At 41.0% G+C, this 26,625-nt stretch overlaps 1 protein-coding gene across 12 annotated transcripts in view; it reads left to right on the forward strand.

Annotated features, from left to right (window-relative positions):
• Positions 1-26,625, forward strand: part of PPEF1 (protein phosphatase with EF-hand domain 1) — a 150,930-nt gene that overhangs the window by 79,317 nt on the left and 44,988 nt on the right. For all 12 annotated transcript variants that reach the window (XR_010138967.1, XM_054544376.2, XM_063721187.1 and 9 more), the window contains 4 exons: positions 1,554-1,668; positions 5,465-5,511; positions 22,965-23,131; positions 26,286-26,322. Coding sequence is in view for 11 of the 12 variants with exons in the window: in XM_054544376.2 (XP_054400351.1) it covers positions 1,554-1,668; positions 5,465-5,511; positions 22,965-23,131; positions 26,286-26,322 (366 nt within the window). In the remaining variant the exon portion in view is untranslated. The remainder of the gene's footprint in view (positions 1-1,553; positions 1,669-5,464; positions 5,512-22,964; positions 23,132-26,285; positions 26,323-26,625) is intronic.

A 26,625-nucleotide genomic window follows, 5' to 3' on the forward strand; every position in this document is an offset into this window, starting at 1 on the left:
TTGCAAACACATAGAATATTTCTGGGAAAGATACGATACTTTTAACAGTGGCTGTTTCTAGGGGTAGAGATTAGGGGAATAAGATCTGAGGGAGACGGAAAATGACTTTTCATTGTTTTACCCATTTCTACTGTTTAAAATTATATTTCAACTAAAAAATTGACTTGTTTCTCCATTTTAAAACTACTTTTTTTGAGATAGAGTCTTGCTCTGTTGCCCAGGCTGGAGTGCAATGGCGCAATCTCGGCTCACTGCAACCTCCGCCTCCCGGGTTCAAGCGATTCTCCTGCCTCAGCCTCCTGAGTAGCTGGGACTACAGGCGCATACCACCATGCCTGGCTAATTTTTGTATTTTTAATAGAGATGGGGTTTCACCATGTTAGCCAGGCTGGTCTCGAACTTCTGACCTCAAGTGATCTGCCCGCCTCGGCCTTCCAAAGTGCTAGGATTACAGGTGTGAGCCACTGTGCCCGGCCCTAAAACTACTTTTTTAAAAAGAAATATTCTTTAAAGGTAGTATTTTCCTCCAACTTAAAAGAATGTGACTATTTTATTCAAGTGGTTATTTAACCTGAATATATTTATAAATGGAGAAACTGCCATCTGAGTTAATCATCTTGAGCATTTAATATTGCAGTTGTAAATATAATTCTAATGCTATGGAAAGATAGCCTTATAGGCAAGGACTAGTATGACCAAAATGATTTTAGTCAGTCCAAAGACCCAGAGAAATTATTTTCATAATAATTTTCTGTTGTTGCAATATATTCTCAGTGAATATTTGTTGATTTAGCTTTTTTAAAAAAGAAAACTTCCCCTTTAGGCAACAGTTACTCTGATAAGTACTACCAATGGACCAGAAAAACTACAATGATAAGCTAAGGTAACACTGAAGCCAGTGTTGGGAATCAATAGATTACATGTGGCTGGGGGTGGTGGCTCATACCTATAAACCCAACACTTTGGGAGGCTGAGGCAGGAGGATCATTTGAGACCAGGAGTTCGAGACCAGCCTGGGCAACATAGTGAGACCCTATCTCTTCCCCACCACAAAAAAGGAAAGAGCTTGAAAATCCATTGTGAATTTTTCACTTACAGCACATTTCAATTCAGATTAGCTCCATTTCACATGCTCAGTAGCTCCATGTGGCTAGTGGCTGCCATATTGGACAACATAGGTCCAATATGACGATAGGTCTAAATAGTTTTGACCTATTAAAATACGTTAAATTTGTGTGGTAGTCACATCTCTGCTGTATTATATTTTGGAGTATGTATTTATAGTTTTTTTTCATTCTCCCTCTCCTTTTTCTTTTTCTCTTGGGCTCTAAGGACCTGGGATGATGATTCATTTTCTCCGTTACACACGTCCACTGAGGGCTTATTATATGCCAGACACCGTGCTAGAATGATCTATTTCAGAATAATTGAAAGGTTATCCTGAAATACAGTGACCTGAAACGTGTGTGCGTGCTCCACCTTTACAGTTTTCTATACAGTCATGTCTTTCTTCCTTGTTCATTACATCTACTTCCTCTGCTTCCCCCTCACAGATACTTCATGCCCATTATGTCTTAGAGGTGCTATTTGAAACCAAGAAAGTCCTGAAGCAAATGCCGAATTTCACTCACATACAAACTTCTCCCTCCAAAGAGGTAACAATCTGTGGTAAGTTTCAGAGCAGAGTTGTCAAATTAATATTTAGGAGCCTCTTGGTCCTACATTGTTTGCCTAACTTGAAAACTGTGTAAATTGGACTGTGTTAAGGGAAAAATGTTAATATAGAATTATCTATCATGATAATACTGTTCCCCATCTTGTCTTTGTTTTGCATACCAGCTGGCAGGAATTAATTATGTGAGAAATTAAAGAGCTCATAGCTTTTTATAAAGGCAGACAGCATTTTAATATGGAAAAACCACCCATGGGTGGAATAAGCATTCTTTGCCCTCCGTCTAGCTCTCATTATCTTTGTTCCACGTTGCTTTTTCTAGGTGGGCCTCTGCGTGCCACTTATGCTGGGAAGAGAAAAGCCCGTGGCGGGGTGAAGATTAAATTCTTCTCTGCCCTTGGCTGCTGTTTTAGATTTTTCCAACTGGTCTCTGCAGCTTTTAGAAGAGTGGGAATGTCCCAGAAATCTGTTTCTTGTTCTTTTAAATAACAAGATTTGAGATTTTGCTATCATATAGGCCAGCCTGGCAGGATATTGCTTCAAGAAACAGTACACATTGAAATTCCTCACAGTTGGTGCTCAGCATGCTTGCAACCGTTTGAGAGTGGGGTGCGTGGAAGGAACAGCAATTCCCTTAACTTCTAATTAAGCCTTTAGGTTACAAAACAGTGATTGTTATTTTCCAAATTAGTTTTTAGCCTGCATTTCTCTTATTCTGGCAGGTAGAACTGAATTTGACAATCTAATTAAACTATTTGCATTTCTAGCGTCTGATAGTGGTGGCAGGGACTTGATGTAGCAGTGCCTACCTCATGACATGCCCTGACTCAGGTTTTTGAAGAGTCTCTAATGGTTCATTTCCAGCCTCATCAGGCATCACGTCTCTGACTAGCAGATGATTCATCTCAGCAGTGGGGGGTCTTTTATTCAAGGCCTCACCTGGCCTTTTCATGGAAAATAGAGACTTTGGGTCATGAGGCTCAGAAAGCCATGCCACCCTGTGAAGCCTGTGAGGCCAGGGCTAGGTGTGCTCTTAGGATATATAGAATAGCCCAAACTGAGAATGGGATCCGCTCCCCTGTGTTTCACTGGGAGCCACTATAGACTCATCCTTGCCAAAAGGATCTGGAAGAAGACACACGTTAATTACAGGGCAGGGCAGTCCTAGAATCCCACAGTGTGAGAACTGAAGGGTTCTCTAGTTTATTCCTTGCTCTTATGGGTGAAATTGAAGCTCAGAGAGAAAAGTGGCAGGATCAGAATTAAAATCAGGTCTTCTGTATCCCACGTTAGAGGCAGCCCCACATCTGCCATCCTGACTCGCATTATGTACCTGATGGTTCATTTTCCATCATGAGACAAAGATTAGTGCATGACTTAATTGGACGTCTCCATTCGTTAAAGATTTCCACATCTTGGCACTTATTTCTAGACTTTTTCATGTAGCACCATTGGTAGGGGGAAAAGACAAAGCCAGTGGGTTTTCTTAACATGGGAATATTATTATTTTCCATTTTTAACAGCTCATTTAACTTCAAAAATTTCGTGATTATTTATAATAAAATTTAAAATTGGGGCCATAACTTCAAAACCATCTTCTGTTTAAGACGGTGTTAGGAAAGGGGGAGAGATTGTGATGAAAATTTGCTATTATTTTAATTGTGAGATGCATTTTTTTACATGTACATCTAAATATGCCCCATAGTTTTCAGCATGCATGAAATTTAAGAGGATTTTTAGTCTGCAGTTATATTATAAATGATAACCAATTCTGCACTCATGTTTTTGTTGGCAGTGGAAATATCTTTCTGTCCTTCTTCCCATGGTACAAGTTTTTCTTTTGCTGTCCAACTAGAAGTTAAAAATATTAAACTAAGTAAAGAGTCCTCCCATCTTTATGTCCTTAGATTTAGAATGAGACCATATGAAAGCAATGAGATTTAAGCACACAATGATACTAATATGCTAATAATATTATAGTAGTATTTTATAAATAAGTGCTGGTGATATAGAATTTCTATTTTATTATTCCCAGTATATTTGGAGTCTTCTGTTGCATATATTTGGTTAATCTTGGTTGTGGGATTTTAAGCAAACTGAGGGAAAAGTATTCGTAAATTAAATTCTATAGTAATTAAGTTGGATACAAAGAATAAAAATGTATGAGCAGAACTTATGAAAGATATTTTACCTAGAAATAGTTATCCAAATAGGGCTTTTGGATATTCACATAGTCACTCATTATTATTGCTATTTTTTGAGACAGAGTCTCTCTCTGTCGCCCAGGCTGGAGTGTAGTGGAGTGATCTCAGCTCACTGCAACCTCTGCCTCCCAGGGCTCAAGCGATTCTCCTGCCTCAGCCTCCTGAGTAGCTGGGATTACAGGTGCGCGCCACCACACCTGGCTAATTTTTGTATTTTTAATAGAGACACGGTCTTATCATGTTGGCCAGGCTGGCCTTGAACTCCTGGCCTCAAGTGATCCACCTGCCTCAGCCTCCCAAAGTGCTGAGATTACAGGCATGAGCCACCGTGGCTGGCCTTATTTTTTAATTAATGGCTTCAGATACTCATGATCTCCCCTAGTTGGCTTTCATTTTTTTTCTATGTCTCATCAAAGAATGTCAACTATCTACTCACAATGTTTAAATTTCAGATGCTGCTACTGGAGTATATTGAAAACATGGCCTTAAAAAGCTATATACTTAGCCAAGAAATGTATTTATTGAGTGCCTCTTATCCACTGGGTCCTATGGTAGGCACTTGGGGATTCAATGCTGACTACAATAGATACTGTTGCTGCTCTCCTAGGGATTACAATGTGGGTGTACAGAATAATCGCTAAGAGCCTGAGGGGTTTTTTGTTTTTTGTTTTATTTTTGAGACAGGGTCTCACTTTGTCACCCAGGCTGGAGTGTGGTGGCATGATCACAGCTCACTGCAGCCTCGACTCCCCAGGGTCAAGCAATCTTCCCACTTCAGTCAGCCTCCTGAGTAGCTAGGATCACAGGTGTGTACCACCAAACCTGGCTAATTTTTTTTTTTTTTTTTTTTTTTTTTGAGATGGAGTCTTGTTCTGTCGCCCAGGCTGGAGTGCAGTGGTGCAATCTCAGCTCACTGCAACCTCCACCTCCCGGGTTCAAGCGATTCTCATGCTTCAGCCCCCACAAGTAGCCGGGATTACAGGCGTGTGCCACCATGCACAGCTAATTTTTGTATTTTTAGTAGAGACGGGGTTTCGCTATGTTGACCAGGCTGGTCTTGAACTCCTAGGCTCAAATGATCCGTCTGCCTTGGCCTCCCAAAGTGCTGGGATAACAGGTGTGAGCCATCACACCCAGTCAAGCTTGAGTTTTGAAGTGAGTTAAAGTTGGGTTTGAATTCTTGCTCTGATACTTGATGGCTGGGTATCTTTGCATAACTTACTTAACTACTCTGAGCCTCATTTGTAAGATGAGAATGATGAAGATAAAACCCATCTCATAGAGTGGTTGTAAGGACTGAAGTAGATAATTCATGTAAAACCCTTAGCACAGTGCTTGGCCCAGAGTGATCGAAGCCCTGTGCAAATGACTGGACTGAACAGGTAATTGAAGCACTAGATGCTGTCCCCACTATAGGAGAGGAAGAGAAGAGTGCTGTGGAGACAAATTGCCTGTCAAATTAACATCGTCATAGGATAAAGACCCAATGCCCTGAGAACACTTGGAGTGGATCAGCAGTATTTCACTTTTAAAAATGGGCATTGCATCTTGTTTTCTACTGAATACTGATTTTTCATTTGCACTGCAGGTGATTTGCATGGGAAACTGGATGATCTTTTTTTGATCTTCTACAAGGTAAATGATGATTTTGCTAAATATTAGCATTTTTCTTGGGGGAGGGCAGTCTTAGGGCAGATAACAATATTAGTTTTACTAGAGATATGTACAAATACAGATATAATGCTACTGTTTTTAACCAGGAGGCTCAAAGATTGGTAGAGCCATATCTTTTTTTTTTAACACACATCTCATAAATTTTTAAAAAATTGTACTTTGGGCCTTCATTCTACATTATTGTTGTCTATGTATCCATTAGGATTTGTACTGGATTGTATTTATTGTCTTTATCACATCATAAATGTCTAGATGGTACAGGATGGGGAGGGATGCAGTCTGTTTTATTTTAATTTTGTTCAGGGATGAGCATGTCACATACCAGTCTTCTCTTCCAGTGCACACTAATTATGCATGAGTGGAGTTGCCTATGATAAGGAATAAGTTCCAGCATGCTCTCTTTTCTCCCCTGATTCGCCATCCATGGGCTCAGTTGTTCTTCCAATGCTGTGCCTCCTCTTCATTTATTGCATTTGGCTTGTGAGAGCCAGCACAGAGGGCACAAAACTGCTTGGCCAGCATGGAATTTCTCTGCATCTCTTTGATTGGATTTTTTTCTGTCTCTGGGCCTAGAGCTGCAGCCTAAATGTTTGCTTCAGGGATGGCTGACTGCATATAGAAAACTGATCTTGAGGTCCCAGAGTTGCAGCCTGAATGTTTGCTTCAGGGATGGCTGACTGCATATAGAAAACTGATCTTGAGGTCCCAGAGTTGCAGCCTGAATGTTTGCTTCAGGGATGGCTGACTGCATATAGAAAACTGATCTTGAGGTCCCAGAGTTGCAGCCTGAATGTTTGCTTCAGGGATGGCTGACTGCATATAGAAAACTGATCTTGAGGTCCCTGCCCTCACGGTGGTTACCACTTTACACGGGTCTTCTGAATGTCTCTTTTTGATTAATGCATTTATTGCTCACCTACCCCTCTGATCCCCACAACTAGCATGTCAAATAATTGGGCATAGCATAGGTATCTCACATGGGTGGAAAGAAAATATGTTCTGATTATTATTGTTACCAGAGAGGGGTCCCGATCCAGACCCCAAGAAAGGATTCTTGGATCTTGCACAAGAAAGAATTCAGGGTGAGTCCATAGAATAAAGTGAAAGCAAGTTTATTAAGAAAGTAAAGGAATAAAAGAATGGCTACTCCATAGACAGAGCATCCCCAAGGGCTGCTGGTTGCCCATTTTTATGGTTATTTCTTGATGATATGCTAAACAAGGGGTGGATTATTCATGCCTCCCCTTTTTAGACCATATAGGGTAACTTCCTGAGGTTGCCATGGCATTTGCAAACTGTCCTGGTGCTGGTGGGAGTGTAGCCGTGAGAATGACCAGAGGTCACTCTTGTTGCCATCTTGGTTTTGGTGGGTTTTAGCTGGCTTCTTTACTGGAACTGTTTTATTAGGTTGGTGCAAAAGTAATTGCGGTTTCTGCATGCTCTGGTTCAAACGCCTCTAACATTATTGTTCCTGGACCAAACTGAGTGTTAGGCTGCTATTTCTCATGGCCCAATAACAAGATGCAGATGAACTGGGAAGGAAGAGAGTTTTTATTTCTGTAAGTGGCTACAGGGAGAAGGCCTGGAAATTATCACCAGACCAACTCAAAATTACAAAGTTTTCCAGAGCTTATATACCTTCTAAGCTATATGTCTACATGTAAGTGTGCATTCGTCTCAAGACTTAAGTGATTAACTTCTTTTAGTCTATAACTAAGGTCTGGGTCCTGAAGACCTTCCTCTGGAGCCTCAGTAAATTTACTTAATCTAAATGGGTCCAGGTGCTGGGATGATTACCCTTATCTTGTCTCCTGCTAAATCATGGATGTTGGGGAGTTCCTTTAGACCCCCAATAAACTTGTTTGTGGAGACCTGTGGAGTTTCTTCAGACCCCCAATAAAACTTGTTTAATCCTAAATAGGTCCTGTTAAGAATTCCTTCGTTATCTTGCCGTGCTTTAAGGCCCAGGAAAGGCCTAGACAAAACTCTTGGTGGGCTTTTGTTACATTCCAGCCTTTGTATAGGGCACTGGCTCTTTGAGCTTTTAATATTTAACTGAACCACTCAGTCAGTACTGAAACAGTTGTTATGGAGGCCTGTGTTAGTGAGACCTGGCCTGCCACATTTTGATGACCAATCAGTTCCACTCTTTGAGGCTGTGAGAGCTTGAGTGAGCCATACAACCTCCATGAACTGCAATTTTTTTTTCAGCTGCAATATTATCTTGAGCTTCCACCCCCATAAGAGGTTGTCTTCTGGATAAAATAAGTATCCAAAAGCATTTTTAAAATAATAAATTATAATAGAAATACAAGGTTTTCACTTCATGCATTAGATTAGCAGCTTGGAAGGGAAGGGGACAGGCCAAACCAGGAGTGGGTGGAGCCAGCACCTAGGAAGATGTTCCATTGAGACTTCAGCGGGCCCAAGCCAGGACTTAGAGTGTGACTGTCAGAGAGTGTTAGGAGGTGTCCCAAATAGCAGGTTGGTGTAGGAAGTCCAGGTGAAGGTTTGCTTGCAGGGAGCCGAGGGGGCTGGTGAAAGAGCAATTCTGGACATCAGCCACAGAATCCAAGCTGGGTAGGGAAGTAAGAGAAGCCAGGATGGGCCAGTCAACTGGGAGAAGTAGGAGGGTAGTAGGACTGGAATGCTGACCGACTGTGTCAGGGAGCAGGCTGACTGCAGTGAGGGCCTTAGGAGGTAGGATGGTGGGAACTGCAGGGGGAGCAGTCCCAGGGCAAGGGATGCCCTAGGGTGGAGCCTAGAACATGGGCGGCCCAAGCCATCGAAAGAGAATATTGGCGATGAGGTGGGCAAGGACCTGGAAAGCAGGTGTGTTCAACAGTGGGGGGCACCACGTGGACCCAGATGAGGAGCAGGGGAAGGAAGTTTAGTCAGAGGTCATGGGCCTGAACGGAGGGTGGTGGGGTGTTTCTCTGTGAGCAGCCCTGCGGGCAAGCTGAGCCTCCCCTGCTCCTGGGCCTGAGGTGGGTGTCCTGGGGACGGGTGGGTCCTTTCCTTCAGAAGGGCTGCAGGAGTCGGGAGTGCTGCTGCGCTCTGGAGGAAGCCCAGGCCTATGGAGGAGAGAAGCCTTTCTGAATAAGTTCAAGGTGGAAGGGGCTTCATTGACCATGAAATGGGGATTCTGCTGGCCCCACTGGAGTGCCGTGGGAGAGGTGAAAGGATGGACGGGGATGGAATTTATTTAACTTGGGACGTAGCTCCACACCAAATGTTCAGAAGTGCGGTCCGGCTATTGTTGACAATTACAATGTGAGGAAGGAGCAGGGGGCAGGGTATGTGGAGAACAACAACAAATCTGGTCATTCTTTATCTAGAGTCTTGGGAAATATATAAAAGGGAAAATAGTTGAGTAAATTAAATCGGGAACGTAGTCACTAAATTCCAAGGCATTTAGAAAAGAAAATTTCTTTATTTCGTATGAAAGTGCGATAAGGGATAGGACTCTGGAGTAGACAGATGATAAAAGAGAATTCTAACATATTTCTTTAATTCTGTCTGCAAAACTATATGGAACATATAAAACTGGAAGGTGCTAATGTAAAGATTGAACAGGAGGAGGTGGGTGGTAAGAAGTACTATAAAAGGAACTAAAGGTGAAAATATAGCATTCAAATGCAAGCAAGATATATTTGGAGAGCTAACCAATGACAGTGCTAAGGAAATGGAGATTGCTAGCCCAGTGATGAAAGACTAGGGCACTATTATATTTAGGATGGATTTGGGTAGAGAGGTGAGAGGGATGTCTGGAAAACAGAAGTGTGCAAGAGCCATGGATTACAATTCTGGCAGGCGTGAGTGAGAAGAAGGTAAAATGCATCTTGGACATGGAATGAACCACATATACACCAGAATCTCGAAACTGCCTGGTTTAAGGGGGGAAACCGAGGGAAGAGCCATTGATGACAGCAAGTTTCCACTTTAAGAAACTGAAAAGAGATCTAATGTACAACATGAGGACTATAGGTAATAAAATTGTACCATATATGGGATTCATGCCAAATGAGTAGATTTTAGCTGCTATTGCCACAAAAAAACAAAAAATGGGTAACTATGTCAGATGATGGATACTTTAATTTGCTTCACTATAGTAACCTTTTTACCATATATATGTATTCTGTAACATCATGATATATTATACCTTGAATGTACATGGTAAAATTTATTTTTTAAAAAAGAAGAAAATAGCAACAATGATAAAGCAATGGGGAAAATAGCTGATAACAATATCAGTAGTATTTTCAACAGTGGTACAGCAGAAAACCTGGAAACTATATTATTATTTTAAAGGAATTTATAATAAGTGAATAAATACATTACTTTCATTTATCTAGAAAAAGGAAAAAGGCCGGGCACAGTGGCTCACGCCTGTAATCCTAGCACTTCAGGAGGCTGAGGTGGACAGATCACTTGAGATCAGGAGTTCGAGACCAGCCTGGTCAACATGATGAAACCCCCATCTCTACCAAAAATAAAAAAATTAGCCAGACGTGGTGGCGCGTGCCTGTAATCCCAGCTACTCAGGAGGCCAAGGCAGGAGAATAGCTTGAACCCGGGAGGTGGAGGTTGCAATGAACCAAGATCGTGCCATTGCACTTCAGCCTGGGGGACGAGCAAAACTCTGTCTCAAAAAAAAAAAAAAAAAAGGAAAAAAAGAAGCTGGAAAGGTAGTGTACTTAATGGTGTCTCAGACAGGAGAATGACACGTAGAGCTTGGGGGTGATGGTGCTTGGTCTCTTAGCTTATAGCAAAAGAATGTCCTAAGTTAAAAGCAGGGAAATGAAAGGCCGGGACACAGAGATATCTGAGGAAGCCCCGGCCATCTGATGATCTCTGATTTACCAAAGTCAGCATTTTGCCCTTTTCTGTCTCATTTATTTTTGTCTGCAGTTTAACTGGAGAGTGATGATAGTTTGCATGAATGTACTGCGGCCTAAAAGCATGAATACAAGCTGTCCTGGAAACAGTGTTTCTATATAAATATAAATGACAGTGATACCCCACCTATCCCAATGTCAAACTTCAGTCTACTTTACTTACCTTCACTTACCACTCATATGTCCCAAACCCAGAATTAAGTAAAAAGGGTCTCTGAATGCTTGAAATTGTTGACATAAATCCAATGGACCCTACTCACAGGACAGGCCTTAGGCCTCTTACTCAAAGACCTTCTCTCACACAAGGTTCACATGAGTTTGCCTGTCTGGCTACCCACCCCACAGCAGATTAGGGAGTGGGAGGTGAAGAGGGAAAAGTCAGACATACTGACAGCAATGAAAATTAAAAAGTTCTGGCCCGGCACGGTGGCTCACGCCTGTAATCCCAGCACTTTGGGAGGCTGAGGCGGGTGGATCACCTGAGGTCAAGAGTTCGAGACCAGCCCAACCAACATGGTGGAACCCCATTCTCTACTAAATACAAAAATAATTAGCTTCGCATGGTGGTGCATGCCTGTAATCCCAGCTACCTGGGAGGCTGAGGCAGGAGAATTACTTGAACCCGTGAGGCAGAGGTTGCAGTGAGCCAAGATTGCGCCATTGCACTGCAGCCTGGGCGACAAGAGCAAAACTCTGTCTCAGAAAAAAAAAAAAAAAGAAAAGAAAAGAAAATTAAAAGACAGAACTATAAAAATGAGATAAAAACTGAAATACTAATACTCAGCGATCTGGAGCTGTGGAGTGTAGGGAAGAGAGTTCTTGCCTTCTCAGAAGTGCCTGAGGGGATGTTTAGACTGATGAGCCTGCAAGGTCAAGAGAGTTTCAAGTTATAAGGTGTATACTCTTAAGAAGTAAAGGGGACCAGGCATGTGGCTCATGCCTGTAATCCCAGCACTTTGGGAGGCCGAGGCAGGTGGATCATGAGGTCAGGAGTTCAAGAGCAGCCTGGCCAATATGGTGAAACCCCATCCCTACTAAAAATACAAAAATTAGCTGGGCGTGGTGGCACGCACCTGTAGTCCCAGCTACTCAGGAGGCTGAGGCAGAAGAATCACTTAAACCTGGGAGGCGGAGGTTGCAGTGAGCCGAGATCGTGCCACTGCACTCCAGCCTGGGCAACAGAGCGAGACTCCACCTGAAAAAAAATAAGAAGAAGTAAAGGGAGCAAATGGCACATTTTAAAAACTTCCAACCGAAATGGTTAAAGTAATTTTTAAAGGCATTTTAGCTTTCAAAGGAATAAGGTTCAGTGATCTGGAAAATCCATTTAAGCAATGCTTATAGTATGAATGAGGATATTGGGTCTTAGGAATAGGAGGATGAGAGAGCATGAAGAAAGAGAAAGCTTAGTTAAGAGAAGAGTATTGGGCCATAAAAATAGATAAGGAAGAAAGGAGGAAGCACATCTCAAAGGAGGAGAGTGGTGAGGGGGTTGGGGGGTGATGGATTTCTCTTGGTAGCATCACACACGAAGGTGGCCTGCTCAGATTACAGGAGGTGCATAACTATGACCTAAGCAATCACTTGATTGCTTTGGGAAATGGTAGAATTTCTGTGATGGTCTTTGTTTCTCACTGTAATACTTTGTACTAATCAATTCATCAACAACTGATTGAATCCCAATTACATGTCATACCTGACTCTGGTTCATTGGTAGAAGCTACAATTGAGTCACATCGGTGTAACCACAGACTCCTAATCTTTTGTTTAGAAGTAGTTAGTGGCCGTGCTTTCACTTACCTTTATTTTATTATTGTTTTTAAGAGCAATAGATCTTGAATTGTGGGGAATAGTTTGGCAAACTACATCCTGTTGGAGATTTTTGGAGCTATAAGTGACCAAAGTTTATGTTATACTATGACTAACTGATTCTCTCCAGCACTCAAAAGAGTAAGTAGGAAAACCTCAGGCTTTGAATTAAGACAAAATTTTAATTCATCTCAATTGGTGGTTTGCTAGACACTTTCTTCCTCGTCAATTCTTTTATACAGCATAGCATGAATAGGCTCTAAGGCTGGGGCTGGCCCAAAGCCAACTAAGGGCACAGCCTGAGAGACTATTCTAATGTAGGGTCACTGAGAGGCCTCACCATATTACTCTTCATCCAAGTGGTTGGTTTGGTTCAAGACTTCTATCATTATAACTCACCATATGCAAAAGAGAATCTGTCTACTAATGCATTCATTCAGTAAACTTTTATCTGGTCCCTATAGTGTTCAAGGTATCATATAAACACTAAAGGACCATACAAAGTTGATTTAACATATATTTATGAAACACCTATTATGAATGAGGCACTCTACTAAGGGTTGGCAATACAGTATGACTAAAACACAGTTGTTGGCCCCAAAGACATCACAGTTTAGTGGGGAAGGTTGACTGATAAAAAGACAAGATAGTTCAGGGTTGGACATGTTATGATTGGGATCAGCATGGAGTTCTAAGAGAACCCACTGGCAGAGCACCTAACCTTATGGAAGACTTCCTGGAAGAGATGACATTTCTGACGATCTCTTCAAAGAATTTTAGTAATTTAGTAAGTGCCTAAATCATGAAGGGAAGTTCTGGAGGATCATGAAAGATTTTATTCTCACACACTTTTTGTGATGCCCTACAATAAATGATGGGATTTATAGCAATTATTGTTCTTCATTGATTGTTTTGAGATTTTGGTTTCTTTAATATTTGGTTGTCCTTAAAAATTGTATCAGCTAGCACCTTAATACTAAGGGAAACATTTTCAGCTCAGAATCGCATCTGGGTTTGAAAAGGACTCTTCCCCACTGGGTACCATACTCTTAACCACAACAGACCTTTGCTAAAAGGGCATCTCAACTTTACATGGCTTCAATATAATTTTATCATCAAGTGAAGCAATTTACATAACATTAGTTAGGTCATATTTTTAGATTTTATTTTCTGAAAAAGTTAATTTTAATCAGCCCTTTTGCTTAATTAGAGTGACCAGTTTGAAATACTTCTTTCATAGCCTCAGCCTTAGTAAAATTACAAGACATTTTTCCCTCATTGAATAGAAAGCTTGAAATTTTAGATCAAGTATCACCAAATTAGTTTGTTAAATTGATGCCGTGAGTGGTGACCTCCTATCGCTGAAAAAGAGATGCACGTGAACAGAGAGATGCTAATGAACTCTTAACCCCGTGGGTACCATCCTGATGCTATCCAGTGGAAGCCCTACTGCCTTGTTTTCCTTTTTTTTTCTCTCTTCCCCGCCATCCTCCACCCCCTACACCCATAATTTTCCAGCTGTGAAGGTAGTCAAACATTTTATTTTCTATCACTGAAATGCTTCACACTGCCACAGTGGCCAATTTTTTTGTTTCCTTTTGAGGTGAAGGTAGTATGTTACAATCAGAACAGACCTCTGAAATAGGGTTTGCAGGAGAAGAAAATTAACGTGGAGTTGACCACAGCTTATTGTTTGATGTGCCTTCAGGAAATGTCCGAATTCATTGGGATAACTTCCAGATGTCTGTTGTAAAATGCTTCTATAGGAAATAGGCAAGACTGTGGGAAACATCTGGTTTTTGTCTCTGTTTAAGTTAATTAATTATGGTCTGCTATTTTTTCCCCCTACAGGTCATCTGACTGCAGTTCAGAGTTGTAGCTACTCTGGACTTTCTGTATCTGTCAACTTAATCACCATGTCATAGATGGTTTGTTGCATATTAGCTGCAGAATGAGCCAGAGGGTTTCGTTTACTGGAACTGGGTGAAGCATGTTTTATGGCATGAGGTTTTGCTTCTTTGAAGGAAACCTGGAGAAATGTCAGTAGCCGGAATCCTAAATATCCTAGACACTCACATCCCGGTAGACTACTTCCTCATCATCCTGTGTGCTTTTTAGTTCCCTTATTACTCTAAGACTAAAGTGGATTCAAACCCAAACTATATAAAGTAATACGACTAATCCTGGAACAACAGGGCAGATCTTACACATCCAAATGAGTCTTGCCCTCTTTGATGCGGTTGTCTTGAGGGGCTTAACACTGAAAGGAGTTCAGTATACATTCAGGACTCCTTTTAGAATCACTTTCAGAGATGGTGACATACTCTGTTGAATGAGCTTTATTATCACAAGTCTTAATCTCTTGAAGACGTGTGAGATTCTTGAAGATTTTCTGAAAAGGTTAAAACTTATTGAGTGTCAAGTGTGTTGCATAAGGTGGATGGATTAGTTGACCATTACTATTTGGGGCTTAAAATGAGGTTTAACTGAAGACATTCATTACTCTTTGCTCATAGTAGAGGTGAAATAAGACATCACAGAGGTAGCAAAGAATTTACCCACAACAAATTCTGGTTTAATTTGAGATAAGAAGTTTTAATACAAGAAAATCTGTCATCGCAATAGAAAGTGTGTTTACCATTCAAACATAATAAATATAATTTTAGACTATTGTATGCATTCCTCAAATTTTGAAATTAAGGTTATACCGGTTTCATAAAATGAGTTGGAGAGATTTTCATCTTTTTCTCTTACTTATAATAATTTGAATCCCTGGGTTGCAAACTCAAACTTGGCTATATATTGCAGTCACCCAGGTGACTCTAATGTGCAGTCAAGGTTGGGCATCATGGGTTTAAGTCACATTAAAACTATTTGCTCATGAAAATTAAAATAGAGTTCTGCTAGAAAGCCACATGGGGCCAGTGCACTGTTCATGTTTTCCTTTTCTTTTGAATCAGTTTTGCTAGGAAATGGATGATTTTCAAGGAAATCATAAAATTGGTTCAAAGAAAGAACCAATAAAATTTGGGTTTATATAAACCCGAATTATCCTTTTTATTTCTTTTCCATTTCCTTAGTTTCAGCTCTTCTCCTTATTTGATGGGTTTTATTGTTCTTTTTCTAATTTCCTAAGATGAATACCGTCTTTCGTGAACATCTTTAATAATGAAGGCGTTTAAGGCTACACATCTTTTCTGGTTTTAGTTTTAACTAGGCCTTCTATTGCACTTGTAATTTTGCTTTTAATTTTCTCTTTGATACAATACTTAGTAAGATGATAATTTTTAATTTCCAAGAATCTTAATTCAAGGAGCTAGACTTTTTTTCTAATCACATTTTTATGAGAATGTATCCTGTGACATTTTTCTTATTTTGAATTTCTTAAGAGTTCTTTGAAGTCAAGTACGAGACTGATTCTCATAAAAGTTCCGTGGACATATAAAAAATTAATTATAGTGTTGAGCCTTGAGCAATGCTGGGGTTAGGGGTACCAATTCCCCATACAGTTGAAAATCCACATATAATTTTTTCATTCCCCCAAAACTTAACAACTAATAACCTACTGTTGACTGGAAGCCTTAGCAATAACATAAACAGTTGATGAGCACATATTTTGTATGTTATATAATTATAAGCTAGAGAAAAAAAATATTAAGAAAATCTTAGGCCAGGTGTAATAGCTCATGCCTGTAATCCTAGCACCTTGGGAGGTCGAGGTGGGCGGATCACTTGAGGCCAGGAGATCAAGACCAGCTTGGCCAACATGGCGAAACCCCGTTTCTACTAAAAATACAAAAATTAGCCAGGCGTGGTGGCACAGGCCTGTAATCCCAGCTACTACAGAGGCTGAGGCAGGGATTCGCTTGAGAATCTACAGATAATCTACAGAGAATCGCTTGAGCCTGGGAGGCAGAGGTTGCAGTGAGCTGAGATTGCATCACTGCACTCCAATGTAGGCAATAGGGCAAGACTCTCTTTCTCAACAACAACAACAACAACAACAACAAAAATATATATATATATAAAAGAAGAGAAAATATATTTACTACTCATTAAGTGGAAGTGGATCATCACCAAGGTCTTTATCTTCATGTTGAGTAGGCTGAGGAGGGATTGGTCTTGCTGTCTAGGGGTGGCAGAGGGAGAAGAGCCACATATAAGTGGACCCATGCATTTCAAACCTGTGTTGTTTAAGGGTCAGCTGTATTCTCTTATTTGTAATACACAAAGTTCTTCATGTATCTATTAAATCAGGTTTATTGGTTGTATATTCAATTTTCCCATATTTTTCTATTATATGTACCTAAATATGTATATTATGTTGCTGTGCAACAAATTACCTGAATACTTAATGACTTAACACTATAAACATTTAGTATCTCACAGTTTCTGTGGGTCAGAAATTTGGGTCAAGCTTAGATGGATGGATTCTGGCTCAGGATCTCTCATGAGGTAGCAGTCAAACTATTGGCCAGGGCTGCAGTCATCTGAAAAGTTGATTGGGGCTGAGGGACCCATTTCCAAGATGGTTCATTCATGTGGCTGTAGACACAGCATTTCAGTTCCTCACTGACTGTTGGCAGAACAGCCACATGGGCTTCTCCACAAGGCTGCCTGATTATTCTTGTGACAGAGCAGCTGGCTTTCCCCAAAGTGAGTGATCCAAGAAAGAAAGCATGCAGGAAGCTGCAGTGTCTTTTATGACTTAGTCTCCAAAGTTGTACATCATCACTTTTGCTTTCTTTTTCTCTTCATGAGAAGCAAGTCAGTAAGTCTTGCCTGTACTCAAGGGGAGGCAAATTAGGCTTCACCTTGTAAACAGAGTGCCAAAGAATTTATGGACATTATTTTAAAGCAGTAATTCAGTCTGAATAACACACTGTGTATTTTTAAACAATTTCTTCTTGCATTTAGTAGTTAAATATATGAAGCAAAAATGTGTTCTTTTGTTTATTGACTATAAGTTCATGAGTTGTATTTTTTTCATAAAGTGACTTTTATTATGACATAATGTTGCTTTGTGATCCTGTTTAGGACTTTAATCTTAAACTCTACTTTGCCCAGTATTAATATTTCCATTCTTGCTTTCTTTTTGTTGCATCTACCTCGTTTTCAACCTTCTCTTACCTACTTTTTAATGTATATTTCTCATGAACAATATATACCTGGGTTTTGTATTTTAACACAGCCTGGTAATCTTGGTATTTTAATGAGAGAATTTACCCCATTCACACTTAGTATAACAACAGATGTATTTGAAATTTTTTCTTCTACTTTGCTATTTCACTTTGTTTCACCCTTTTCCTTTTCTTTTTGCTGTTCTGGTAAAGTTTTATTTTTTATTGTTTTATTTGGAATTTTTACCCAGCTTTTCCATTCAGTAGTGGTTACCTTCCCACTTCTGACATTTCTAGCAAATAATGTGTATGTGTGTATTTCTCAAATAGCTATAACTTTATTCTTCCACTGCGATCCCTTCTCTCTCTCTCAATAAGATGACTGTTTACATACTCCATGTCTCCCATTCAGTTAAGATTTCTAGAGCATTTTATTTTTCTCCTCTCACCTCCCCTGTAAATCCTAGCTATTGCTCATACCATAGTTTTAGTTCTTGACCATTATTAGGTTTTCCTTCATATCATGTCTCTTCTACTTCTGGAATCCTTGCTTAATACTTAAATGCAAGTTTCATATTGTCATATTGATTTATATATAATTATATATTTCACGATTCATTGTTCACATCTGTATTCTTTCTTCTTGATCTTTCCCTGACTTGAGGACTTTTATTTTTTATTTTTTATTTATTTTTTTGAGACGGAGTTTCACTCTTGTTGCCCAGGCTGGAGTGCAATGGCATAATCTTGGCTTACCGCAACCTCCGCCTCCTGGGTTCAAGTGATTCTCCTGCCTCAGCCTCCCAAGTAGCTGGGATTACAGGCATGTGCCACCATGCCTGGCTAATTTTGTATTTTTAGTAGAAACAGGGTTTCTCCATGTTGGTCAGGCTGGTCTCGAACTCCCAACCTCAGGTGATCTGCCCACCTCGGCCTCCCAAAGTGCTGGGATTATAGGCATGAGCCACCGCGTCTGGCCAGGGACTTTTAAATGTTAGTATGGTTATTTAGTTAGAGTGTTTTGTTGAGTGTTTTCCTCAGTGGGGCATGTGGATGCTATCTTCTCTGAATGCAGGCTGCTTGAATACAGGGACTTTGTATTGTTTACTTCTGTGTTCCTAGCACCTAAAACTGTGCCTGGTACATAACAAGCAATTGATATATGTTTGCTGTTTTTGTGATATTAAATACTACACATTTGCATGTCTGTTACCCTGAGAATTTATGTTGTTGGTGATAGTTGATCTCTTACACATCTGCAAGTATTTTTCTATCACCCTGAGAACTTAATGTCTTGGCCACTGTAGAAATCTTGGTTCAAAGTCCTTTTTCCTCTTTAATTTGTAAATTTTATTCTACCATCTCCTGCCTCCACAACTATAGATGAGAAGTCTGATGCTAGGCTGATTCTTTTCCTTTTGTAACTTGTTCTTTCTCTTTGGCCTCTTCTAATCTTTTTACCAGGTAGTAGGGATTTTGTCCCCATCAATTGTGTGTAGAAGTCGTGTTTCAAGCTTCAAAATGAAGTCTTTTTTTTAACCATAGAAAATGTTCTCTCTTATTTTTGTAATTATTGCCTCTTCATCTGTTCCTCTTTCCTGATTTTGAAATGCTTATTATTGGCATATTAAGTCTCTTGGCTTTGAATGCTAGTCTCTTATTTATTCTTCCTGATTTTCATCATTTTGATTTTACTCAAAATGATGAGAGTAAGAGATTTGTCATCTGCTTGCTCTTTCAGGCCAATAATGTATTTTCCCAACCATTCTTTCTTTTAGTTACCTTTAACCCATTGATTTTTTTTTTCTTTTTGAGACAGAGTCTCACTGTGTTGCCCAGGCTGGAGTGCACTGGCACAATCTCAGCTCACTGCAACCTCCACCTCCCAGGTTCAAGTGATTCTCCTGCCTCAGCTTCACCCTCCCGAGTAGCTGGGATTACAGGTGCATGCCACCACGCCTGGCTAATTTTTTGTATTTTCAGTAGAGATGGGGTTTCACCATGTTGGCCAGGCTGGTCTTGAACTCCTGACCTCAAGTGATCCACCTACCTCAGCCTCCCGAAGTGTTGGGATTACAGGCATGAGCCACTGCGCCCGGCCAACCCATTGATATTTTAAGTTTGAATAGTATATTCTTAATGCCAAGAATTAATAAGTTTTTGTTCTTTCTTGTATGCTCTTCTTATTACTTTAAAAATAAACTAGTTCTCTGTTTCCTCCAGCAGTCCTGTTTTATTGGGGACTATCTGCTTTAGTAGATCTGATTGGTCTGTCTCTCTCTAGTTGCCGGATCCTCTTAGGTACTAGCTTATTTCCATTTTCTATTTTCTGCTTAAGCTAGGTTAAGCCTTTCCATAGTTGGAGGCACAACAGTTTCTACTCCTGCATCGAGTGTGAAAAGAAGTCTCTGTGTTTCTAGGTACCCCTAAGTGCAAGTGATCTGTTCTTTTCGTTTCAAGGATGTGGAAGACATCTTCCTACACTTTTTCTAGTAGGATCCCACATTTCAGCTCCCCCTGCCTCCAAACCAAGATCACACACACGCTCTGAGGCAGAGCCACCCCCTTAATCAAGTGTCCACCGTCCCCTCAGGCCTAGTTCTTCTATGTTTTCACCCCAGGGCTCCCTGCCGCTGCTCGTCTAGCCCCCTTCAGACCTGGACATCCCAACAGAGTCTATAGCCTTCAACAGTCCTCAGGTTCCTCCAGCTTACTCACCCTAGACAGCTGAAGGCTGGGGGAAGGAAAGGTAACAGAGATCAGAGATGCAGAATCCTTCCCCCTTTCTTTGTAGTTTGTTTGTTTGTTTGTTTGTTTGTTTGTTTGTTTTAGACAGGGTCTCACTGTGTCACCCAGGCTGGAATACAGCGGTGTGATCTCAGCTCCACTGCACCTCGACCTCCCAGGCCTCAGGCGATCCTCCCACCTCAGCCTCTTGAGTAGCTGCGACTACAGGTGTGCACCATCACACCCGGCTAATTTTTTTGTACTTTTTGTAGAGAAGGGGTTTTGCCATGTTTCTAAATCTGATCTTGAACTTCTGGGCTCAAGCGATCCGTCCACCTCGGCTTCCCAAAGTGTTAGGATTACTGTTGTGAACCATCGTGCCCAGCCTTTTTTACGTTTTGATAGACAATAGCCTCTATTTTTGCAACTGGTTTACACTAAGCCCAGTGTGAATAAGGTTATATGAATTAATACATAAGAAAATACTGGGGCCATGTGCAGTGGCTCATGCCTGTAATCACAACACTTTGGGAGGCTGAGGTAGGCGGATCACCTGAGGTCGGGAGTTCAAGACCAGCCTGACCAACATGGTGAAACCCCGTCTCTACTTAAAATACCAAATTAGTCAGGCGTGGTGGCAGGTGCCTGTAATCCCAGCTACTGGGGAGGCTGAGGCAGGAGAATCACTTGAACCCGGGAGGCGGAGGTTGCGGTGAGCTGAGATCCTGCCATTGCACTCCAGCCTGGGCAACAAGAGTGAAACTCCGTCTCGAAAAAAAAAAAAAAAAAAAGAAAATATTGGAATCTTAGAATTAGAAATAACGTGGTCATAATAAAATCAGTCTCTTAATTTGTATGTTGCTTTACCATTTTAATGCAATTTTATACACATGGTCTCATTTGAGTTCCAAAATAGCTGTGTGTGGTAAGTGGAAGTTATCATCCTCACTTGACAGATGAGAAAACTACAGCTCATAAAGGTTACATAACTTGCCCAAGGACACATGGGTAATGAATGGACCTAGACCAGAGAATTCACCTTCTTATCATACTATGCCATTGCTTGTTTATTTGTTTGTTTGCAATTGCCTTCAGAACATGTTACATTGTATAAATGATTTCTAGAATCCCTAAATTATATGCTGTAACCCGTATTATGTTTTTTCAATTATTTCTATTATACTGATATGAGCAATTTAAAATGTATATACATAATAAGATATTGAGTTTAAAGTAATAAGATTTTTAAATGTAGTCGGAAATCTAACAAAAGAGGAATTTGAAAATCATTTGAAAAAGATTAATATGACTAGAATATGTGTATTATTTCCTGAAGGTAGCCATTTTGTTTTTCTTTTCTTTTCTTTTCTTTTTGAGACGGAGTCTCGCTCTGTTGCCCAGGCTGGAGTGCAGTGGTGCGATCTGAGCTCACTGCAAGCTCCGCCTCCTGGGCTCACTCCATTCTCCTGCCTCAGCCTCCCGAGTAGCTGGGACTACAGGCGCCCGCCACCATGCCCGGAGAATTTTTTTTTGTATTTTTAGTGGAGACGGGATTTCACCGTGTTAGCCAGGTTGGTCTTTTCTTTTTCTTTTTTTTTTTTTTTTTTTTTTTTCAGACATAGTCTTTCTCTGTTGCCCAGGCTGGAGTGCAGTGGTGCAATCTTGGTTCATTGCAACCTCTGCCTCCCGGGTTCAAGCAATTCTCCTGCCTCAACCACCTGAGTAGCTGGGATTATAGGTGCACACCACCATGCCTGGCTAATTTTTGTATTTTTAGTGGAGATGGGGTTTCGTCACGTTGGCCAGGCTAGTCTCAAACTCCTGACCTCGAGTGATCTGCCAGCCTCAGCCTCCCAAAGTGCTGGGATTAAAGGTATGAGCCACCATGCCTGGCGAGGGTAACCTTTTTGAAGGAGGACATGCATTTTTATATATGAGTAGTTAAATTTGTCTCTTTGTAATATATTTTTAAAACATTTGAATTTGTTTTATTATGCAGTAGAAGCCATGCAGTAGGGAAATAGCCATCTCCCTATCAAACATGACATCGAGAAAATGTAACCATGTTACATGTGTTTGTTTTGTCTTAGAGTTTTATAGTATAGGACTAAATGAATTAATAGCTATTTTAAAGACCAGGCCTTTGTTGTGATCTCTGCTGCTTTTCATGCTAACACTGTGTTTAAAAGTATTATCTCATACTCAAGAGTGATATTAAAAATACTTAAAAACTGATATGGCCCAGTCAGTGATCACTGAGAATATACCCGGGCTCTGCACACCTGGTGTAGTTGCTCGCTGGCAGTACATCCGACCTGTTCAGTCACATCACATAGCACCCTTCACTTGACTGAGTACTTTCATTTCCATTTTCCCAGGTGATCTGGGGAGGGATGTAGTGCCATCCCCATTTTGCAAATTGGGGGAATCACAGCCCCAAGGAGCTGACCATAGGACCCCTTAGAATAAAGGAGTTCTGGCTCTTAGTTTGGTGGTCTTCCTTGGGTAGAAGTTTCCCTCTTTTCAGAAGAGAAGGAAGAGGTCAGAATAGCCATGTTTGATAGGACAAATATCAGCTCCTTTCAGAGGAAACTCATAGTAGGTGGTGGGTAGAATTAGCACCGCCCCATCCTCCCTGGAATCTTCCATTCCCAAGCAGATTTGTCACTTTCAGGGCCTTTGCAGGAGATGCCTGCCCTGGAAGAGTAAAACTGGCTCAAGAGAGAGAGCAGATTTTTCCCGGTGGAAGAACCTGACTCAGCCTCTTTTTTCCATATTGACAGGGATGTTATGTACACAGCCTGACTTTAAAAGTATATTCTTTTAATTCCTTGTTTTTTCCCTTCTCCTCCTTCCACAGAATGGTCTCCCTTCAGAGAGGAACCCGTATGTTTTTAATGGTGACTTTGTAGATCGAGGAAGGAATTCCATAGAGATCCTAATGATCCTGTGTGTGAGTTTTCTTGTCTACCCCAATGACCTGCACTTGAACAGAGGGAACCATGAAGATTTTATGATGAATCTGAGGTAACCCAGGCCTTTAGATTTTCTCTTTTAAAAGTTTCGCACTCTGGAAAATGCTGCCATATTTAGTTCCTAACAGAGACAGAAGTGAGTGTATTGGAAGAGGCATGAGGGGGATCTCAAGGAGGACTTCAATTCTTACCCCTTTCACTGCCCCCATTATTCTGCTGAGTATCAGTTGCCCTGAAACTCCCTTCCTATCTTTTCTTCCAGTTCTGTCCGTTCTTCTCCCTTCTATTATGTTCTTTCTCTTGCTCCCATGCCCGACCTTCACAGGCTAAACTGTGTGTTGGGTAGGTATGTGAGGCCGGGTTTGGCGGTGTGGCAGGTTCTTCGAACAGATTTGGATGGAATCGTTCTGTTGCTACTCTTGGCTTGCCTCAGATGTTGTCTCAGAAACTAGTTCCATGTTTTTCACCGATGCGTGTATTGTTTTATGACATGATAATTGCTTCTGGCATTGTTGCTCATAAACATATTTACGAACACAGCATTTCAACTATCTAACTCACCAGAAACTTGAGGAATAAAGATTGGTTAGATGGTTTAAGAATCTTTGCTGGAAGGCACAGTAGGTGACAAATGTTCCCTTTTCCCTTCTTTTTTTCTTCTTCTTTTAAAAAATCTCTTGTTTTATGAAAAACAGAAATCAGTTTGCTCTAGGACAGTGGAAGATATGGCATGTCTCATACTTTTGGTCCTGGGCTTTTGGATACCTTGATCAAAGCTCAGCAACTGATGAGTTTTGTCTTTGGGGTAGTTTTGGCGCCTGGCTTGAGCACAGAGTTTCAATTCTAATTCTCAAGGCATGGAAGCAAATGCTAAAACTATGAAGGAAAAAAATCCCAGGACTATTATCAGAGGCCCATTATATATAATATAGCTTGATACTTTTATTTAGGCATGCTGTTTATCCTTATTGCCTATTGTATTTATCTAGTGTCTATAATGGTTAATGAAGGAGACATGGCCCCTGCCCTCATAGAGCTTACATCTAGCAGGGAAGACGCATGTTGAGCAGGTTTTTCAAGTGTGATGAGTTTGTAAAGGGGGAATCCAACCTTGTCTGAGGGATGATGGAAGGTTCCCCCATAGAAATATGGCTTTAGCCTGAGAGCTGAAGAATGAATTAGGCAATCAAGAAAGAGCCATAGAGGGGATTGGGAAACAGTGTTCCACAGTGAGGGGACAACTTATGCAGAGCTCAGGACAAGACTGTTTAGATGTGAAAGAAGTTCAGGAGGACAGGAGCATAGACTGAGGGACAGGGTGGTGCCTGATAGGGCTGGAGACATAAGAAATGATTGGATGGTTCAAAGGAATTTGGACGGACTTCCAGGAACAACACAATGTCACCGAATAATGTCATAAAATTTGCGTTTTAAAATGCAGTAGGAGGAGAGAGTTGGAGAGAGGCAAGAGTAAATACACGCTCGTCAATTAGGAAGTAGTTGAAGGTTAAAGGGATAGATAATGGGTTCTCATTTAGACTAGGGTGGTGGTGATAGAGATGCAAAGAAATAGATTCAAGAGGAGTTTAGGCAATGATGATTTAAGGCTCAGTAACTGGATATGGGGGAGCTGAAAGAGGAGGGAATCGGCCGGGCATGGTAGCTCGCGCCTGTAACCCCAGCACTTTGGGAGGCCGAGGCGGGCGGATCATGAGGTCAGGAGATTGAGACCATCCTGGCTAACACGGTGAAACCGCGTCTCTACTAAAAAATACAAAAAAATTAGCTGGGCATAGTGGCGGGCGCCTGTAGTCCCAGCTACTCGGGAGGCTGAGGCAGGAGAATGGCGTGAACCCAGGAGGCGGAGCTTGCAGTGAGCTGAGATCGCGCCACTGCACTGTAGCCTGGGCGACAGAGCAAGACTCTGTCTCAAAAGAAAAAAAAAGGTGGGTGGGGGGAGGGAATCAAGGATGACCTCCAGATTCCCAGCTTGAGTTTGGGGGTACAGCGGCATCATTCACTGATATTGGGAATGTGGAAAGAGGAGAGAGGTTGGGATGAGGGGGAATGATGAGTTCAGTTTTGGGTAAGCTGATTTGAGGTACTATTGAGTAGGCAGTTGAGTGTACATACGTGTCCAGAGATCATAAATGAAGTGTGGCCTGGAACATCATCCTGTGGTATTAACACTAGATAATAACTGAAAGCCCAGGCAGGGATGAGATTCCCAAAGGAGAAAGTGAGGGGAGAAGAGAGCCTAGGATGGAATGTGAAGGAACTGCCACATTTAAGGTGAGGTAGAGGAGAGCTTGCAAAAGAGGCTCAGAAGAGCCAGGAGGAAAACCAAGAGAGTTTATGGTCACAGAATCCAAGGAAAGAAAAGTTTTCTAGAAGGATGGTAGAGTCAGCTGTATTTAGTGTTTCAGAGAGGGCGAGAAAGGTGAGGATTGCAAGGCATCTGTTGGATTAAATAGAATGGACACCTTTGCTGAGTACAGGATGGAATTCATCTCAGAAAACATAACGTTACACTGTAGAAGCCTGATGTGACATGATTTCCATGGAAAGCCAGAGTGAGTGTATTGCATTTCATCTTCACAGTGTTGGATATTAAGGGCACGTACTGCTATCCTAAAGCAAGGAAAAGTAACAGAAATATTGTCGTCATTGAATCTGCCTTCACTACTGCTATTCAGGCATTAAGATTCCTGACACTTTCTATTAAAACCCTCAATACCATTATGGGAACTATATCAGAGAGAGCATAACAAGTCTTTTCTTTGTTCAGTCTTTTCTTTTCTCCAATCATTTACTGTATAGGATGTCTGAGAAATTCTATCTAAATGAAAAGTCTTCTCTCACACAGCTTCCCCCAGCTACCACAGCATGCTTCTGTGCATACTTGTAGCGTTTACACAACCTGTGCCTACCACATATTTCTTAAGTTGTCTTATAATTGTTTCATAGAGATCTATCTTCTTTCCCCAGCTATACTATAAGCTCCTTGAGGGTAGGGGTGATGTCGTTGGTTGCTTTTATGCTTTCCAATCATGCCTAGCAAAGACTCAGGTAAGTAACACTTCCAACTGAACTCTGGTTTCTTGAGTTCTTATGATACTGAGATGCCAAGGGCTTCCCTTTTTGCATGACTCATGGAAGTAGGCGTTATCAACAATCAAATCATTTAAATCCCATTTTTTTTTTAGGTATGGCTTCACGAAAGAAATTTTGCATAAATATAAGGTAAGACATCCTTTTTTTTTTTTTTTTTTTTTTTTTTAGTATTCACTTTGCTGTTTCTATAGAGAAACTTAAAAAGAGCCAAGAAAGACCAGATTGATGCTTTAGGAAAGGTAATAGGCCAGCTAGTCAGAATGCATGCCAATAAAATACAAGCACAGCAGGAAGCCCTGGCCACAGTAGAGTGTTATATTTTCTTTCTGGATTAAACCACACTTTTTCATTGTGAGTTTTGTGTAAGTTTTAGCATAGATACATATTTCATTGCTTTAAGGGTACCAAGGATTTGTTTTACTTAGGTGTGGT

This window comes from Pongo abelii, chromosome X (assembly GCF_028885655.2).
Source record: "Pongo abelii isolate AG06213 chromosome X, NHGRI_mPonAbe1-v2.0_pri, whole genome shotgun sequence".
Taxonomy (NCBI): domain Eukaryota; kingdom Metazoa; phylum Chordata; class Mammalia; order Primates; family Hominidae; genus Pongo; species Pongo abelii.